This window comes from Acomys minous (assembly GCF_964271855.1).
Source record: "Acomys minous genome assembly, chromosome: 2".
Taxonomy (NCBI): Eukaryota; Metazoa; Chordata; class Mammalia; order Rodentia; family Muridae; genus Acomys; species Acomys minous.
Window position 1 is genome coordinate 7,785,812 of NC_140484.1, and position 15,340 is coordinate 7,801,151.

Consider the following 15,340-nt stretch of genomic DNA (forward strand, 5'->3'; position numbering starts at 1 on the left):
ATCTTACATAGCCTTTCTTTCAGTAAGTATTTTAAGGTTGAGGTGGACCATCTGAAGTTAATAAAGTTTTATGTATATTTACAATATTTAAGAAATTGGACTTTTCCTGTAAAACAATCCAAATAACGAAATTTGAAATTAGAAATGGATTCCTTTGGGGGGGGGGTTAGGTAGTTAGGATTGGAAAGATGGTTCAGTTTTAAAACTTTCCCTTGCAAGCATAGGGACCCAAGTTCAAGCCTCAAACTTTTTTTTTAAAGTTAAGGAGTCGGTCTTTTTAATTCTAGTGCTCTGGGAGGCAAAGGCGGGTGGATCTCTGAGTTCTGATCCATACTTATCAACAGCAGGTTCCAGGACAGCCAATAGTGAGACTTTGTCTCGAGATATTAATATAAGTCAGTAGGTTGGAGAAGTTGGTTCAGCTCTTAGGAACACTGGATGTTCTTCCAGAGGACTGGTGTTCAATTCCCAGCGTTCTCATGGTAGTTTACAATCATCTGTAAACTGTAGCTTCCATGGAAGCTAAAGCCCCTTTAGGGCTCTCTGTGCACTAACCATACAGAGCCAACATATAAGGAAACACACACACCCTACAGAGCTGACATACAGGGAAACACACACACACACACACACACACTACAGAGCTGACATACAGGGAAACACACACCCCTACCTGCAGGGTATCTTTGCAGTTCCAGCACCAAAGAATTATACACTGGAGGATTCCTGGGGCTTGCTAGCTAGCCAGCCTTGTCTATTTGGTAAGTTCCAGGCCAATGAGGGCCCAGTCTCAAAAAATAAGATAGCTGGGCGGTAGTGGCGCAGGCCTTTAATTCCAGCACTTGGGAGGCAGAGGCAGGTGGATCTCTTGAGTTCGAGGCCAGCCTGGACTACAGAGAGTTCCAGGACAGCCGGAGCTGTTACACAAAGAAACCCTGTGGGGGGGGGGGCCGGAATGGCCAAAGTTGTTTGGTTTCCTTTTTAGTACTACAGCTTTCTAAGGGCATGGAGGTCACTTACATGTGTTAGTTTAAACCCTTGACATTTCAAGACCAAGACAATCAAAAGTAACTCTGGTAGCAAATGGGCTCAATGGAGAAGGCATCACACTGGGATTAGGGTAAACTATAAAGTATTAGTTCTCTTATGAGGCTGGTTTGGGTAGGTATGTTGGGAACATTGCTTTGGTTTTAATGGGCGGGGCTTTTTTGTTTTTGTTTTTTGTTTTTTTAGGTGGGATGGCAAAAGGGTAAAGACTGGCTTCAGGTGAAAGAAAAGGTGACTTGAATATTTCAGGCCCAATTATTCCTCAGGATATATGAACCAGGAAACCATATGGCCCTGGGTTAAGGGCTCTGCCTCAATTCCCACTCCCCCCACCCCCACCCCCACCCCCTAGAACAGGGTTTCTCTGTAACAGCTCTAGCTATCCTGGACTGTCTTTGTAGACCAAGCTGGCCTCGAATTCATAGTAATTCGCCTGCCTCTGCCTCCTGAGTGCTGTGATTAAAGGCGTGTGCCACATGTCTGCCTAATTCTCTGCTTTTAAAATCTTTTTCTTTTATAGTTCTTTTACCTCTAAACCAGAAGCCAAGTCCAAATGACTTGCCAGGCTCTTTGGTACACAAGTATGGGAGTTACCTGTACCTCTTCACAGAAGAGCACAGGGAGAAGCAGGCATTTCTGAGGTGAAAGCCAGCCTTTTTTTTTTTTTTAAGATTTATTTATTACATTTTGCCTGCATGTACACCAGGAGAGGGTACCAGGTCTCGTTATAGATGGTTGTTAGCCACTATGTGGTAGCTGGGAACTGAACTCAGGACCTCTAGAAGAGCAAGCAGTGCTCTTCTGAGCTCTCTCTCCAGCCCTAAAGCCTGCCAGTCTTAAAAACAAAACAAAACCCCCACACATTACAGGCCTTAGAATACCCTAAATAAGGTTAACGAGGCAGTGTGAACTAGTAGGCTTCAGTTTCCACATGGTGGCTGAACAGATTCCCAAAAGGATATCTTTTTTTTCCTTTTTTTTGGGGGGGGGGGGCGCTTGAGACAAGGTTTCTCTTTGTAGCCTTGGCTGTCCTGGACTGGCTTTGTAGAACACACTGGCCTCGAACTCCCAGCGATCCACCTGCCTCTGCCTCCTGAGTGCTGGGATTAAATGCGTGCACCAGCACCGCCCAGCGAGGACATCTTTGTGATGCTTGAAAGCCGTTATCAAGACAGGAAAGTACTAGTCAGAATGTGTAGAGCAAAGGTAGACACTGGTTAGGTTTTATAGTAGCAATGGAGGTTGTAATTCATACTGCTATCACTGCTATTCTAAATTTCTGATATAACGCAAAATACATTTAGGAGATAGTTAACTAAATATGTGGCCACTCGAGTAATTTTTCATTCACAGAGAATGGTATTAACAAAAATAACTTGGGTATTCATTTTTTCCTGCATAATTTTTGTCTTTAAACTGGTTGGTGGCGCACGTCTTTAATCCCAGCAGTCAGGAGACAGAGGCAGGCAGATTGCTGTGAGTTCAAGGCCAACCTGGTCTACAAAGCAAGTCCAGGACAGCCAAGGCTACACAAAGAGAGCCTGTCTTGAAAAACAAAACAAAAGGTTCGAAGGTGGCAAGAACACAGCACACCCTACCTGGCTGGAAGTGACTGTAAGGGAAGCCAGAGGGTTTCCCATGATATCCCCAGCACCTGTAGTGTGCGGCAGGTTGCTGAGAACCTAGAGGCAGGCAGTGCTACACACACACACACACACAGACACACACACACACACACACACACACACACACACACACACACCTACTTCAAAGAACTTTGCTCAAACAGCACAGGCAAGAAAGAACACCAGGTAGTCTGTATGCATGACCACGATGGCACATTTCATACACAGAAAAGACAGCTCTGACATTAACACACAACTCGACTGCACTGCTAAATATGGTTGTTTTTATTTTCTTTTTCCTTGCCCAGCCCTATCTAAACATAAAATAAACTACAGGACTGAAATTAACAACCCATTAAAATCAGCAATAAGTTACGAAAATCATAAAGCTTTTTTTTTTTAAGTAATTAAGGGTAGTTAAATTATTTAAAGAATACAAAGTCCAAACAGCTGGGGGTAAGTCTCCAGAAAGGCTTCCCAGGGCAAAGCAGAGGCCCAGAGAGAAACCTCAGAGTTTGAAAGACAAAAGGGACACATGACATCAAAGTGCAGGCTAGAAATTTCACTTAGAAGATAACATTTCTGAAGATATTCATAAGAGCAACAATAGCACCTGCACAGTGGGTTTGTGAGGGAGGAAACTGCCTGTAGAAAATGCAAATCTTTACATTAAATGAGACAAGTGCTGAACTTAACTATGTTAACTATGATAGTATGCCTACTATGGAGATCAGATGGTTAAAGCTGGTAAAAGGGAATGATCCTAAAAGAAAACAAAAACAGCATTGACCTTTGTCTACCCAGCCCAGACCTCATTCATCTTGTGCACTATAAAGAGTGAGGTGTGAGGTGTTTTATCATTATCAAATGCTGCATCAAAATAGACAATTTTCCCCACGTGTTTTTTTCCACTATAAAAGACATCTATGTTTACTTATGGACAAGCTTTAAAAAGATGTCATTTTGGTTTTTAACACATATAAACAGTTATCAAAATCTCAAATAAAAATGCTGCCGTGGCTCAGACCTTGGCCTGCTATACTCGTGCACAACTCTTCAGATTCGCGCAGACAGAGGCACATGGAGCGTTTCCTCCTGTGATACAGGCTGTCATGCATGGGCTGCCCCTCCCGGCTGAAGGGTGGCGAGCGGGTGGCTGGGTGCCCTAGTGCTAACAATGCAGGTAAGGTTAGCTGGCTGAGCATGGAATCCAACAGAAAGCTGAGCTGCATGGTGATCTCTTTCAAAAGGCTTCATGGGAGTCCCTCCTTTTGTAGAGCACAAAATGAGCTTTTTAAAAATTCATTTTTAAAAGAATAATCATCCACAGGCTCCATGATAAACTGAGGCTGAGTTTTAATAGCTCTAGCTATCCGAGGTTAATGCCTGATTATCCTGTCTTTTCCTTACTCTAAGTCTGATTTTGTTTCTAGGGCCAAGAAGCTCAGGAAGGGTTCATAACCCCATCCTTAAGTGTCTACTCAACGTAGCATGAGCCAACTAGAAAAGGAGAATGGAGTCTCTGTTGTCTCTCTCAAGTCAACTCAAGAGAAGGACACGCACTTTCTGCTGCTCTTAGAAACTGCATCTTTCCAATATATGAATATTTGTTCTAGTGGGGAGACTCCACCCCACTTTTTGTTAAGTATTTGCTTAAATACAGGTCTTCTGACCCTTTTGTTCAAGTATAGTTTTTAGTTTTAAAGAGGAGACTACATCATGAACCCAATTTAAGAGACGGTACTGAATTGGCCCAGTGAATATTTTGCCCTGCACTGTTATGTCATGCTGGGTTCTAGGAAGTGAAGGAAAGTTTGACACTGGCACTGGAGTAACCCTCGTCACTCCCAATACTCTGCAGGCTGCTGTGGTCATCAATGTCACTGATGCTGGTGGTGCTGATGCTGTCCACTTCTCCATGGGAGAACTCTGTGCTTTCAACATCCACTTCAATCTCCTCTGCCAAAGGAGAGAGAAAGAAAAAAGCAACATCAATAATCCATATGTGCACTTACCAGAGTTCAAACGGTTATTCAATGGGTTTATCAGTGATCTCTGGGAACCAGGGACTCTTCCACAAAGAGGAATTCTGGTACACAGCAGTGGTCTTAATTTAGGCAGCAAGTTTACTAAAACCCTTTGACGCCAGTCCGTCTAGACCTCCCACTAAAAGCACTTGGCCTATTTGGGAATTAGTACTTAATATTAAAAGATCCCAAACCCAAGTGGTTTAACAACATCTGTTTTACATTAAACCAAAAACTAATTTACAGTGTTGTTTATTAGGGTTGCTTTAAAGGGGGGGTAGGTTGGGGAAATTAAAGATAGAAAACTTATGATTATGCATCCATTTTTTTGGTGGTATTACTCTAAAGACATATCTGTAGATTTCTAAGATTTATCAACAAATTCTGAATATTTAGTAACTAAGTCAACCATGAAGTAGGTTTAGAGATTTGTATTTGATTTTTCTTTCACCAAATACAGCTTCAAGCCATTAACCTTGTGTGTGTGTGTGTGTGTGTGTGTGTCTATCTGTCTGTCTGTCTGTCTGTCTCTATGTGTGGTATCTGTGTATGTGTATGGTGTCTGCTTGTATGTCAGCTGTATGAGTGGTGTCTGTGTGTGTGTGATCTATGTGTGTGTGTCTGTGTGTGTCACTGTCTCTGTGTGGTATCTCTGTGTGTGTGATCTGTGTGTGTCACTGTCTCTGTGTGGTATCTCTGTGTGTGTGATCTCTGTGTGTGTGTCTGTGTATGTCACTGTCTCTGTGTGGTATCTCTGTGTGTGTGATCTCTGTGTGTGTGTGTGTCTGTGTGTGTCACTGTCTCTGTGGTATCTGTGTGTCACTGTCTCTGTGGTGTCTGTGTGTGTGTGTGTGATCTATGTGTGTGTGTGTCTGTGTGTGTCACTGTCTCTGTGTGGTACCTCTGTGTGTTTCAGCTGTATGAGTGGTGTCTGTGTGTATGGTATCTATGTGTGTGTCTCTGTCTGTGTGTTTGGTGTCTGTGTGTCAGCTATGTGAGTAGTGTGTGTGTGTGTCCCCATCCATGAGATCTGTGTGTGTGTGTTATGCTTGTGTAGGGTGGATGTGTATGTGATGCTTGGAGCTGAACCAATGCCTTGAGATTACCAAGTGCACAGTCCTTAAACACAGCCTGAAACAAGTGCACAGTCCTAGCCACACTCACCAAAAATAGACAGCAATACACATTTTAAAAACAAAAGGCAGTCAAATATTGTTTTTTCTCATAAAGTAGAATTAAGAACTCAGGTCTTGGAGCCAGGCATAGTGGCGTACGCCTTTAATCCCAGCAGAGACAGGCAGATGGCTGTGAGTTGTAAGTTCGAGGCCAGCCTGATCTACAAAACAAGTCCAGGACAGCCAAAGCTATACAGAGAAACTCGGTCTTGAAAAACCACAACTCAGTTTTCAATATTCTTCTTCCTCAAAGCCCAGTACTTTATATTTATTCATAAAACAGGAGTGGCAGACTGTTGACAGCTGTTATCATGATGACTGCACACACAGAAGTTTCATTATTTTCATTTCTGTACCTCTGAGTATGTATGGAAGTTTCCACTAAAAAGAGGGAAAAAAAATCAAGTCTTCAAAAAGAAAGTTACTTGTCTAATATTTGAAAATTCTCAAGATTTCGTGAGCTCTGCTTTCCCAAATGTCAGGTTAAGGATCACTGTTATTTAATTCTGAGAATCTGTGGTAGAGGGCAAAGGGGCAGAAGGCAAGGATGAACAGATCAGTAACATCCAAACCTTTTGAGCTTGATTTTTGTTCTTAATTTTGTGAAAGGCAAATGTTCTAGAACACACAGAAAGAGAAATGGTATGGTACTTTAAAATATACAGATAAAAATGAGTGTCACAAATGATAAGACATTACTGTCTGTTTCTGATAGTGAACTGAAAGGCAACCAATAAAATCTGGATAAAGCCTAGGTTGTACAGTAAGCAGCGTTGTATCATGCTAACATCTTGGTTTTAGTAACTGTAGTATAAGGAGAAACGGAATGAAGGGTACTCTCTTTCTTTAAAGATTTATATAATATGTACAGTGCTCTCATGTTAGAGATGGCTGTGAGCCACCATGTTGTTGCTGGGAATTGAACTCAGCACCTCTAGAGGAATAGCCAGTGCTTTTAACTGCTGAGCCATTTCTCCAGCCCTCACCCTTTCCTTTTCGTTTGGCTTTTCAAGACGGGGTTTCTCTGCCTATCCCTGGCTGTTCTGGTACTCATTTTGTAGACCAGGCTGGCCTCGAACTCCTCTCTGAGTATGCCACCACCACCCCACCAGAACCCTGCATTTTTAAACAAAATTTTCCTAAAATCCTAAAACTATTTCTGTATACATGTATGACAATTTGTAGTTCAGAGGTACTGCCAGACACTGTTTGGGTGCATAAATCCCACAGTGGGGAGTCTGGAGTATTGTTTACGGTGGTCCAGTCGGACCGACCCTGCACATGCTACAAGCCGGCTTTGGTCTCTAGCCCCCAAACAACACAACCTCGTGCTGACTAACGAGAGAGCAGATGCAGTGTCTGCCAGTCTTCCCCTGTTTCCAGAGCCTCAGTACGTCCTTGGGGGAGAGGCACCGCCTACCTCGCTCTGAGTCAGAGCGATCTGAAGAGATGGTTGAGCCAATGCTGTCCATTCGTATCCGCTCCATCTCCTGAGGACCCTGCAGCTGCTCCAGTCGCCGCTTTAAGAATCTCTGTTCTCGTTCCAGGTTCTCAAGCTGGTGCTGGCTCTTCCTTTCAGCTTCTTCAAGTTTCTAAAAGAATGAAACTTTGTTTACATTTATAGTTCAGTCTAAAACAACAAAACTGATGTGTTTTTCCTTAGCAGAGAAAATATGAACGGATAAACACACACACACACACACACACACACACACACACACACACTCTACGTGCCCTTATATATAAAAACAGATAAGCACTTATTTTTTAAACACAAAAATAGCTGTCTTTTTTGTGTATGCATGCTACATTACTTGAACAAGATGGAACTATAAAAGCCCATGAGGTAATCTCCACAAAGAGACGCCTCCTGCAGTGTGGTATCTGATGGAAAAATACTGAGAGATGCAGCCAAATAACGTTATCTCCACAAGAGGGCACAACTGCCTTCCTTCTGGGTATCAGAAAGGTTCTTTCCCTAGCATTCCCAGGTCTAAATGGCCACACTGTCCAAAAAACAAAATAAAACAAAACAACAACAAAAAACAAACAAAACAAAAACAAACAAACAAAAACAACCTTTCATTTGTTGACGTTATACTGCTCCATAGGATCAGCTGGCAAGGTTTCATAAAGGTTTCTCTGAGGTCAGTTAGCAAAGAGGATGGTCTAGTGAGCTGTATACAAATGTAACCTGGAACCGGTGCTAATAATTAAAACAGGGCCCAGGGACTGGTGTAGATGTGGAAGCGAAGATTCTCACCTTGATGTGTGCTTTGGCTTTGTTGAGCAGACCGAGTGTCGTATGTCTGGTGCAGTCTGGGCCCAGCGGGATCAGAACTTTCAATCGTTCTAAACACAGGCGCAGGTGAGCTCGTCTGAGAAACACATCAGCCAGTAAGCACAGCCTGGACATCACTAGACACACACAGTCTAAAGACGGCAACTGTCAGCTGCTAGCCAACAACTGTGTTTCACTCTTTACCTGTCGGGGCGTCTGCACCCCATGCCCATCACTGCTGCGCTCCGCAGACAAGTTACTTTATAGTCTATCCCCCCCAGAAATCTGTCAGACACTATATCCTCTAGCCCCCGATCCATAAGCTCCCCACGGTGCTGTTAAGGTGAAAAGGGATTTCTGAATGCCTAAAAACACAGGCCGGAGCAGGGTTCCAGTACAGTTCCTCAAGGAGATTTAAAATGCACCAAGGTTTCCATTTTCCTCCACCTTTTAATTACAGATTCACACACGCCCTCACTGCTCAGTAACTGTAGCTGGCTTATGGGGCTGGCTGGCTGTTGTTTATGTAACAGGTTGAACCACATGGCCACTTCCTGATCCTCAAACATTTCGGTACTTCTAAAAAAACTGGAAATTTCATATACTCCAGCACAACATAAACAACAAAACTGTGTGACTAAGTAGGATGAGGTGGGCGGATCCGACACTCAAGCCCTCCACTTTATTGTAAGTGCACTACTGCTCATCAGTTTACTTCTCTTCCATTCCCATGACTTACCCCAGATTGTCTGCACAAGGGAAACAGGTGACAGAATTGTTTGCTTAATAGTCCTGATTCTCTGGGAAAATCAGAGGGAAATGTTCCTGGAAATGCTACCACAGAGCCTCATGGACTCACCTTCCCCAGCTATGACAACAATGCACACAGCAGAACCCTGCTGCTCTCTGTGCTTCTCAAAGCCCAACAGCCCATCGCGTGCAGCGTGTGGGAACCTTTGGGGCTGTAACTCAGCTGTTTACAACATTCTCAACTGCATTAGGAGTAAAACAAGCCCCCAGCCTCCTCTCAAAAGGGACTAAAGTAACTTCATTAGTTCACCAGGTCTTAATATACAAGAAGTGATGTCAATGAAACTTTCAAACGTAGCGATTTGAAAGAGGGGTAGGAAAAGGTGACAAGCGGCCAATTATGTCACTGACAAGCAGGATGATGAAGGATAGTGAGGTCAGAGGTCTGGCTGGTGCCCAGGGTTTCAGCATCCACACCCCAGCCACGATTAACCAAGCATCTGAGAACTTCAAATATTTTTCCTGAACCCATCATCTCAAGTCTAATACTTGACTCTAGGTTGCAACAGGATATACCTAATGTAGACAAAGGAAGATTTATATTTATATTTAACAATTTTAAAGTTGACCTACTGTGCTAACTACCTAAATTGCCTAGGTTCGTCTCGTTGCTAAGCATGCCAGAATCAAGGCTGAAACCACACACAAGGTAAAGTGCCTTCAGGTCCTCACTAGATCGCTGTGGTGTCGCCTAGCAGCTGCCTTCCTACGACATGGCTGGAGGTCAGACCGAGGCTGGAGGTTTGTTCTCCTAAGGATCAGGGAGGTCTGCCTTCTACAAAAGTAAACAAAGCAACTAGAAAAAGACAGAGAAACAGCATTGCTGACCCCGTTCACATTACTCGGCTACAGAAGTCTGGTGCACGCAGCAATTTATCTTTTAACATTTTAGGTTTTAAAACTAGTTTTATACTGAGTGAAAAAGGCAGGTCACACTCATGTTCTGTCACGCTAAAACCTATACTGAGAGCAACAGCACTGAGGGTGTGACTCAGCAGTACGGTGCTTAGCTGGCAAGTCCCGTGTCCTCCCACCACATCACAATGCAACATGGACAAAATAAAAAAAGAACCAATAACAATATGTCACCCCCCCACACACACACACTTGTGAAGTCTATTCACATGTATCTGCCATCTTTCCTTTGTGTACTCAAACTACTTCAGACATTTCTTTGGTTGAGGAAAGCAAATAATAATAAATACTTTAAAAAAAAACCAAAACTTTGAAGGGCTTATAGTCCCGACTCCAGAGTGTTCCACTTGCTGCACGCTGAGGGAGTCACGCAAATATCGAGCAAACAATTCAAGTACAGGGACATTTGGCTGGAGGAGGTGGTAGACCTTTAAAAGTAGTTGAAACTTGATTTTGAAACGTTAAGGATTTCCCAGGTTATTAAAAGTGGAAAAAAAGACCTAAATATACCCGCTGAGATTACAGGCAGAGAGGGGGGTCCATGGTAAAATCACCACCAAGCACGCCCCGGGCACAGGCTCTCAATCCCTGGGGCTGAACACAGCTAAAAACAAAACACCATACAAAACAAAACCCGGTTAAAGATTAAAAATGCCTTCGCTTCTTTCATACAAGAGGAAACAGCTGAGGTGGCATTCCATCAGGAAGTACCAACTATGTCCAGTTACCGGACCTTAATAAACTACTTAAATTTATTAATTAACCAAGTCAAAAATGTAGTGCCCAGAATGGATAGGGAAGGCAAGGCTCTGTTCTGTATAAGGTTTTCTCTTAGCCACAATGAACGGACATGTCTTCAGTCAAGTAATTATAAATATATTCGAAGATAAAGTGTACAAAGCAAGAGAGCACACCCAGAGGGCCGAGACAGGCCACCTGGTGAATACAGTCGCCCAAAGGAAGCGTCCGTCTGAAGGAGGACGACCACCTCACACTCATCCTAAGGAGGAGGCGGGCCTGTGGAGGCCAATGTCACTTCCTCTAGCTTTTGTACTTCAAAGTGAAACAAGACATTTGCAAAGTAATGAAGGGTTAGCGGCAGTTGAGGGCTGGAGCTGACCAAGCGAGAGCCGTGCTTTCCAGAATCCCACGTATGTTCACACGCCACTTCCTTCTAGGACAGTGGGTACGCTCTGACCATAAATGTACGGTAAATCACCTCCTCTCTTTACAGCGAATTCTGACAAGAGCCGAGCGGCCGCTCCTTACCACGCTGCCCCTCTATACCCTATGCCCCGGGTCTCCATTGGAAAATGGACTGCAAGCTGAGCCACCGACAGCCTACACTGACCTATCTTTTGATGCCATCTGCTCTTTCCCCGCCTCCGTTCACACGTGACTGAGGGGTGGCCGGATCATGGGCCACGAGAGACACAACACAGAAGGCCTGGTTTGATGTGAAAATCCACACTCACTGAGAAAAAAAAAAATCAAATACATAATGATGTTTTTCAAAATCTCCAAGAAGAAGTGATATCCAGAATAAGGTTTTGCAAAAGGTACGTATAGTCCTGCACGTCACATTACAAAACTGATGGAGACACACTTGATGGAAAATGGTTTCTTAGAAATGTTAACTTCCTGGTCAGCATTCACCTGACTTTTACTTGACACATGGATACTCTATAACACACAGTTAGCTCCAAACTATGTTAAAATGTGTTGGAAGTGAGCGTGAATGACAGCACAGCAAGGTTAGAAGCCGATGATCCGCAGCAAGATGAAAACCCTGCCTGCGTGCCCGGACAGAGGGCCGAAGAACAAAGAGAGACATTTGAAGTCTGGTTTGTGTTTTGGTGTTTGTTTTTAAAGACAGGGTTTCTCTGTGTAGCCCTGGCTGTCCTGGACTCACTTTGTAGACCAGGCTGGTTTGGAACTCACAGTGATCCACCTGCCTCTCTCTCCCGAGTGCTGGGATTAAAGGTGTGTACCACCATGCCTAGCTTGAAGTCTGTTTTAAAATGAGATTTTCCAAGTAATTCCTAGCCAACAACTCTATGAAAAAGGTCCTATCGAAGTTGTCCACATCTTCAAAATGGTCTAGCCATTGGCATCTGCCTGCCTTTATTTTGGTCGGGTGGGGTCATTTTTCCCTGAAGGAACCAAATTTTTTTTTCTTATTTCAAGCCTTGTAAACTTCACTGATGAACAGTGTGTCACAAAACAGGGAAGAAAAAGACTTACTACAAATTAGGATACTTTGAAGGGTAGTACCTCAACCAAAAGCACATATATCTATGGAGAGAAAGAATTCCCTTTCAGGAAAAGAAAACCCAAGCAAACAAAAACATCACATGCTGGTGCTTTTCAATCCTGGTGTTTTCGGATCCTCTCTGGAAACTCTAACCCTGCCCAGTGATGAGAGCGCCAGCCCTGCCCGGCCCTGCAGCCGGCGCTGGCTGATGCCCTCGGCCCTTCACTCTTCCGCTGCGGGATACGAAGACTTTGCCAAGTGACTAAATCAGAATGGAAACAAGTGAAGAAACGGAGACAGGGCTTGCATTTTCCTCTCTGCCGAATGTTACGTTACGCAAAGGGTCGCGAGTCCTCCCGTGAGCCGCGGGTCCTCCCGTGAGCCGCGGGTCCTCCCGTGAGCCGCGGGTCCTCCGGTGAGCCGCGGGTCCTCCCGTGAGCCGCGGGTCCTCCGGTGAGCCGCGGGTCCTCCGGTGAGCCGCACTCTTCAAGCTACCCCGGCTGGGGGGCCAGCTCTCACTCCCTACACACTCCTGCAGGCGACAGCGCGTAGCTGCTACCCTACACATTCTATATGCTGAAGCTTCTCTACAATTTAATGCAGAGACTCTCTAAAGAGAAGCACACTGCTTCCTGCTCATGAATTTTATTTTTGAAAACATATATGATCATATTCTGCTCATCTTATTCTGCTAATCAAACAAGTAAGCTGGACAGGCCGCTCCTATAGAGCAGTACCTGGTAACTGTGCGTCACCTACTGAGCGAGGCGCGCTGGCAAATGGCGTTTTCCTACAGCGGGGCTTGACTGTGGCAGCCGCGGGGGTTCAATGACAACAGAAACAGAAACAGGAGAGCTGGGCCCTTCTTTGTGCTTTTTGAAAAGAAACTGCTTTTACTTCATGTTGTTCTCGTTTGGCATTATAAAACAGCCGTAGGGAAAATAAAAAGCCCGGCAATGAGGTTGCAAACACACGCGCACACGCACAGAGTTTACGGCCCTTCTGTCCTCCTGCCCTATCCCGCTAAGGGCGCCACTCTTCCCACTGGAAAGTCTTAAAAACCACTTGCTCCCAATAAATCTGAGTAGCTCAGAGGGTAAGCTGTGTACACCCTGAAGGTTAAAATATGGTATCTTCCAGAAGTCGTACTTTTCTTTAAAAAAAAACAAACGAACATTGTTTTATATGTAAATAAGCACACATAATACAAAATGCACTTATACAATAAAAGAAGTGGGGCTAGAGAAATGGCTCAGGGGTTAAGAGTGGGAACTGCTCTTGCAGAGGACTGGAGTTCCACTGCCAGCACCTCTGTGATGCTGCTCACCAGCATATTAGCTCCAGGGGATCTAGTGCCATCTTCTGTCCTCCAAGGGTATGTGCATTCATATGTGCATACCCACACATACAGGCCACACAAAAAAAAAATTATAAATTTTAATTAATTAAGAATAAAATAAGCCATTAAATATCACATTATTTTAAATATCTCAAGACCTCCAGAGGCCTATGTTCAAGCTGCTGAAGTAGAGTTCTAGACTTAAGAACGTCATTCCTGACTCATGGCTGTGAGGATGGATCCCCAAGGTTTGGAGGGTAGAGAAGAATGGACAGGGGTAAGAGCACGTGAGAAAGAGACAAGGCAAGGGGGGGTCGGGTGGGAGGTGGGAGGAGCGGGCGTGGTGCGGACGTGTGTAAAGAAAGCACGTTTGGCTGGAATGTCAGTCTTTACAGTCCAGAGGCAGAAAGACCACGAAGCCCCAGCTAGTCAGAACCAGTGGCCACCAGTAAACAGTAAGCTCACCCTACCGTGCCTCTGAGCTACATGCTATAAAGATTTCTTAAAGTTTCCAGGAGCGATCTTTGCCTCTTTGAAAATGTGACTTAGCTCTCTACGCCCCACCTCTGCAGCCATGTTTCCCACTATTCACACGCTCACACATGTCACCCACATCCACACGTGCGTCTACCCTTGCCCGTTACTGTTCAAATGGTGAGCATTTAGCATTGAGTTAGATTTTGCTTTTTAAATCTTGCTATATAAACCAGGTTGGCCTCCCTCAATCAACACCTAGCCTTCTGAATGTTGAGATTTTAGGGGTATGCCACCACACTAGCCACTTGCTATTAATTTTCAACCCAAATTCATTTCCCTTCCTGAGACCTTCCTTTACATATGCCTTCAGATAATTAATACTAGTTATATTAATTACATTGTTATTTTTGAAAATTTATTATGTATACAGTGTTCTGTCTGCATGTACTCCTGCACGCCAGAAGAGGGCACCAAATCTGATTATAGATGGTTGTAAGCTATCATGTGGTCACTGGGAATTGAACTTAGGCCTTTGGAAGAACAGACAGTGCTCTTAACCTCTAAGCCATCTCTCCAGCTCTACATTGGATTTCTTAAAAAGATGTATTGTGTGTGTATGCTGCCTACATGTATGTAAGTGCACCACCATATGTATGCAATGCCCACTGAAGCTGAAGATGGCACTGGATTTCCTGGCTCTGGAGTCAGAGATGTAGACCGTGGTGATACAGACCACGTGAATGCTGGAAACTAAGCCCCAATCCTCTGCAAGAGCAGCACGTGCTTAGCCACTAAGCCATCTTATTATATTCTAGTTGAGATTAAGTTAATACTTTTTATTATTTCAAAATTTCCAACATTAAACAGAATGACCACATAAAAGGGAGAAGAAATATAATTTCCAGTACATGCATCTGGAACTCTCTGGCTCATCAAAGTTGATCTAATAATGAGTTCTAGAGTCTCTAAACAGTATCGGGACAACACTTGTGAGACCTGCTCCTGAGGGCCGGAACCCTAGATGCTGGGTTATTCTGACTCTGATGCAATTACAATCGCCAGTATGTTACAGCGTGATGTACCAAACAAACAAGAAACCGACAGGCTTCAACCTAGCTCCTAGAGTTGATGTTTCTTTAATAAAGAGTATATAAACAAAGTGGAAGGTTTAAGAATGTCATTCGGGGCTGGAGAGATGGCTCAGAGGTTAAGAGCACTGGCTGCTCTTTGTGAGTTCAAGGCCAGCCTGGTCTACAGAGTGAGTTCTAGGACAGCCAGGGCTGTTATGCAGAGAAACTTTGTCTCAAAAACAAAACAAAAGAATGGTACTCATGTTGGGCTGGAGAGATGTTGGGCAGTTAAGAGGGCTGACTTTTCTGTTAGAGGACCA

General features: G+C 44.1%; 1 protein-coding gene across 3 annotated transcripts in view; it reads right to left on the reverse strand.

The window, feature by feature from the left end:
* Positions 1 to 2,934: 2,934 nt before the first annotated feature.
* The window catches only part of MXI1 (MAX interactor 1, dimerization protein), a 64,702-nt gene continuing 52,296 nt past the window's right edge, over positions 2,935 to 15,340 (reverse strand). For all 3 annotated transcript variants that reach the window (XM_084769616.1, XM_084769617.1, XM_084769618.1), the window contains exons 4-6: positions 8,138 to 8,252; positions 7,295 to 7,466; positions 2,935 to 4,631 (exon numbers count right to left, since the gene is read on the reverse strand). In XM_084769616.1, coding sequence (XP_084625742.1) covers positions 4,468 to 4,631; positions 7,295 to 7,466; positions 8,138 to 8,252 — 451 coding nt within the window. In that variant the 3' untranslated portion in view covers positions 2,935 to 4,467. The remainder of the gene's footprint in view (positions 4,632 to 7,294; positions 7,467 to 8,137; positions 8,253 to 15,340) is intronic.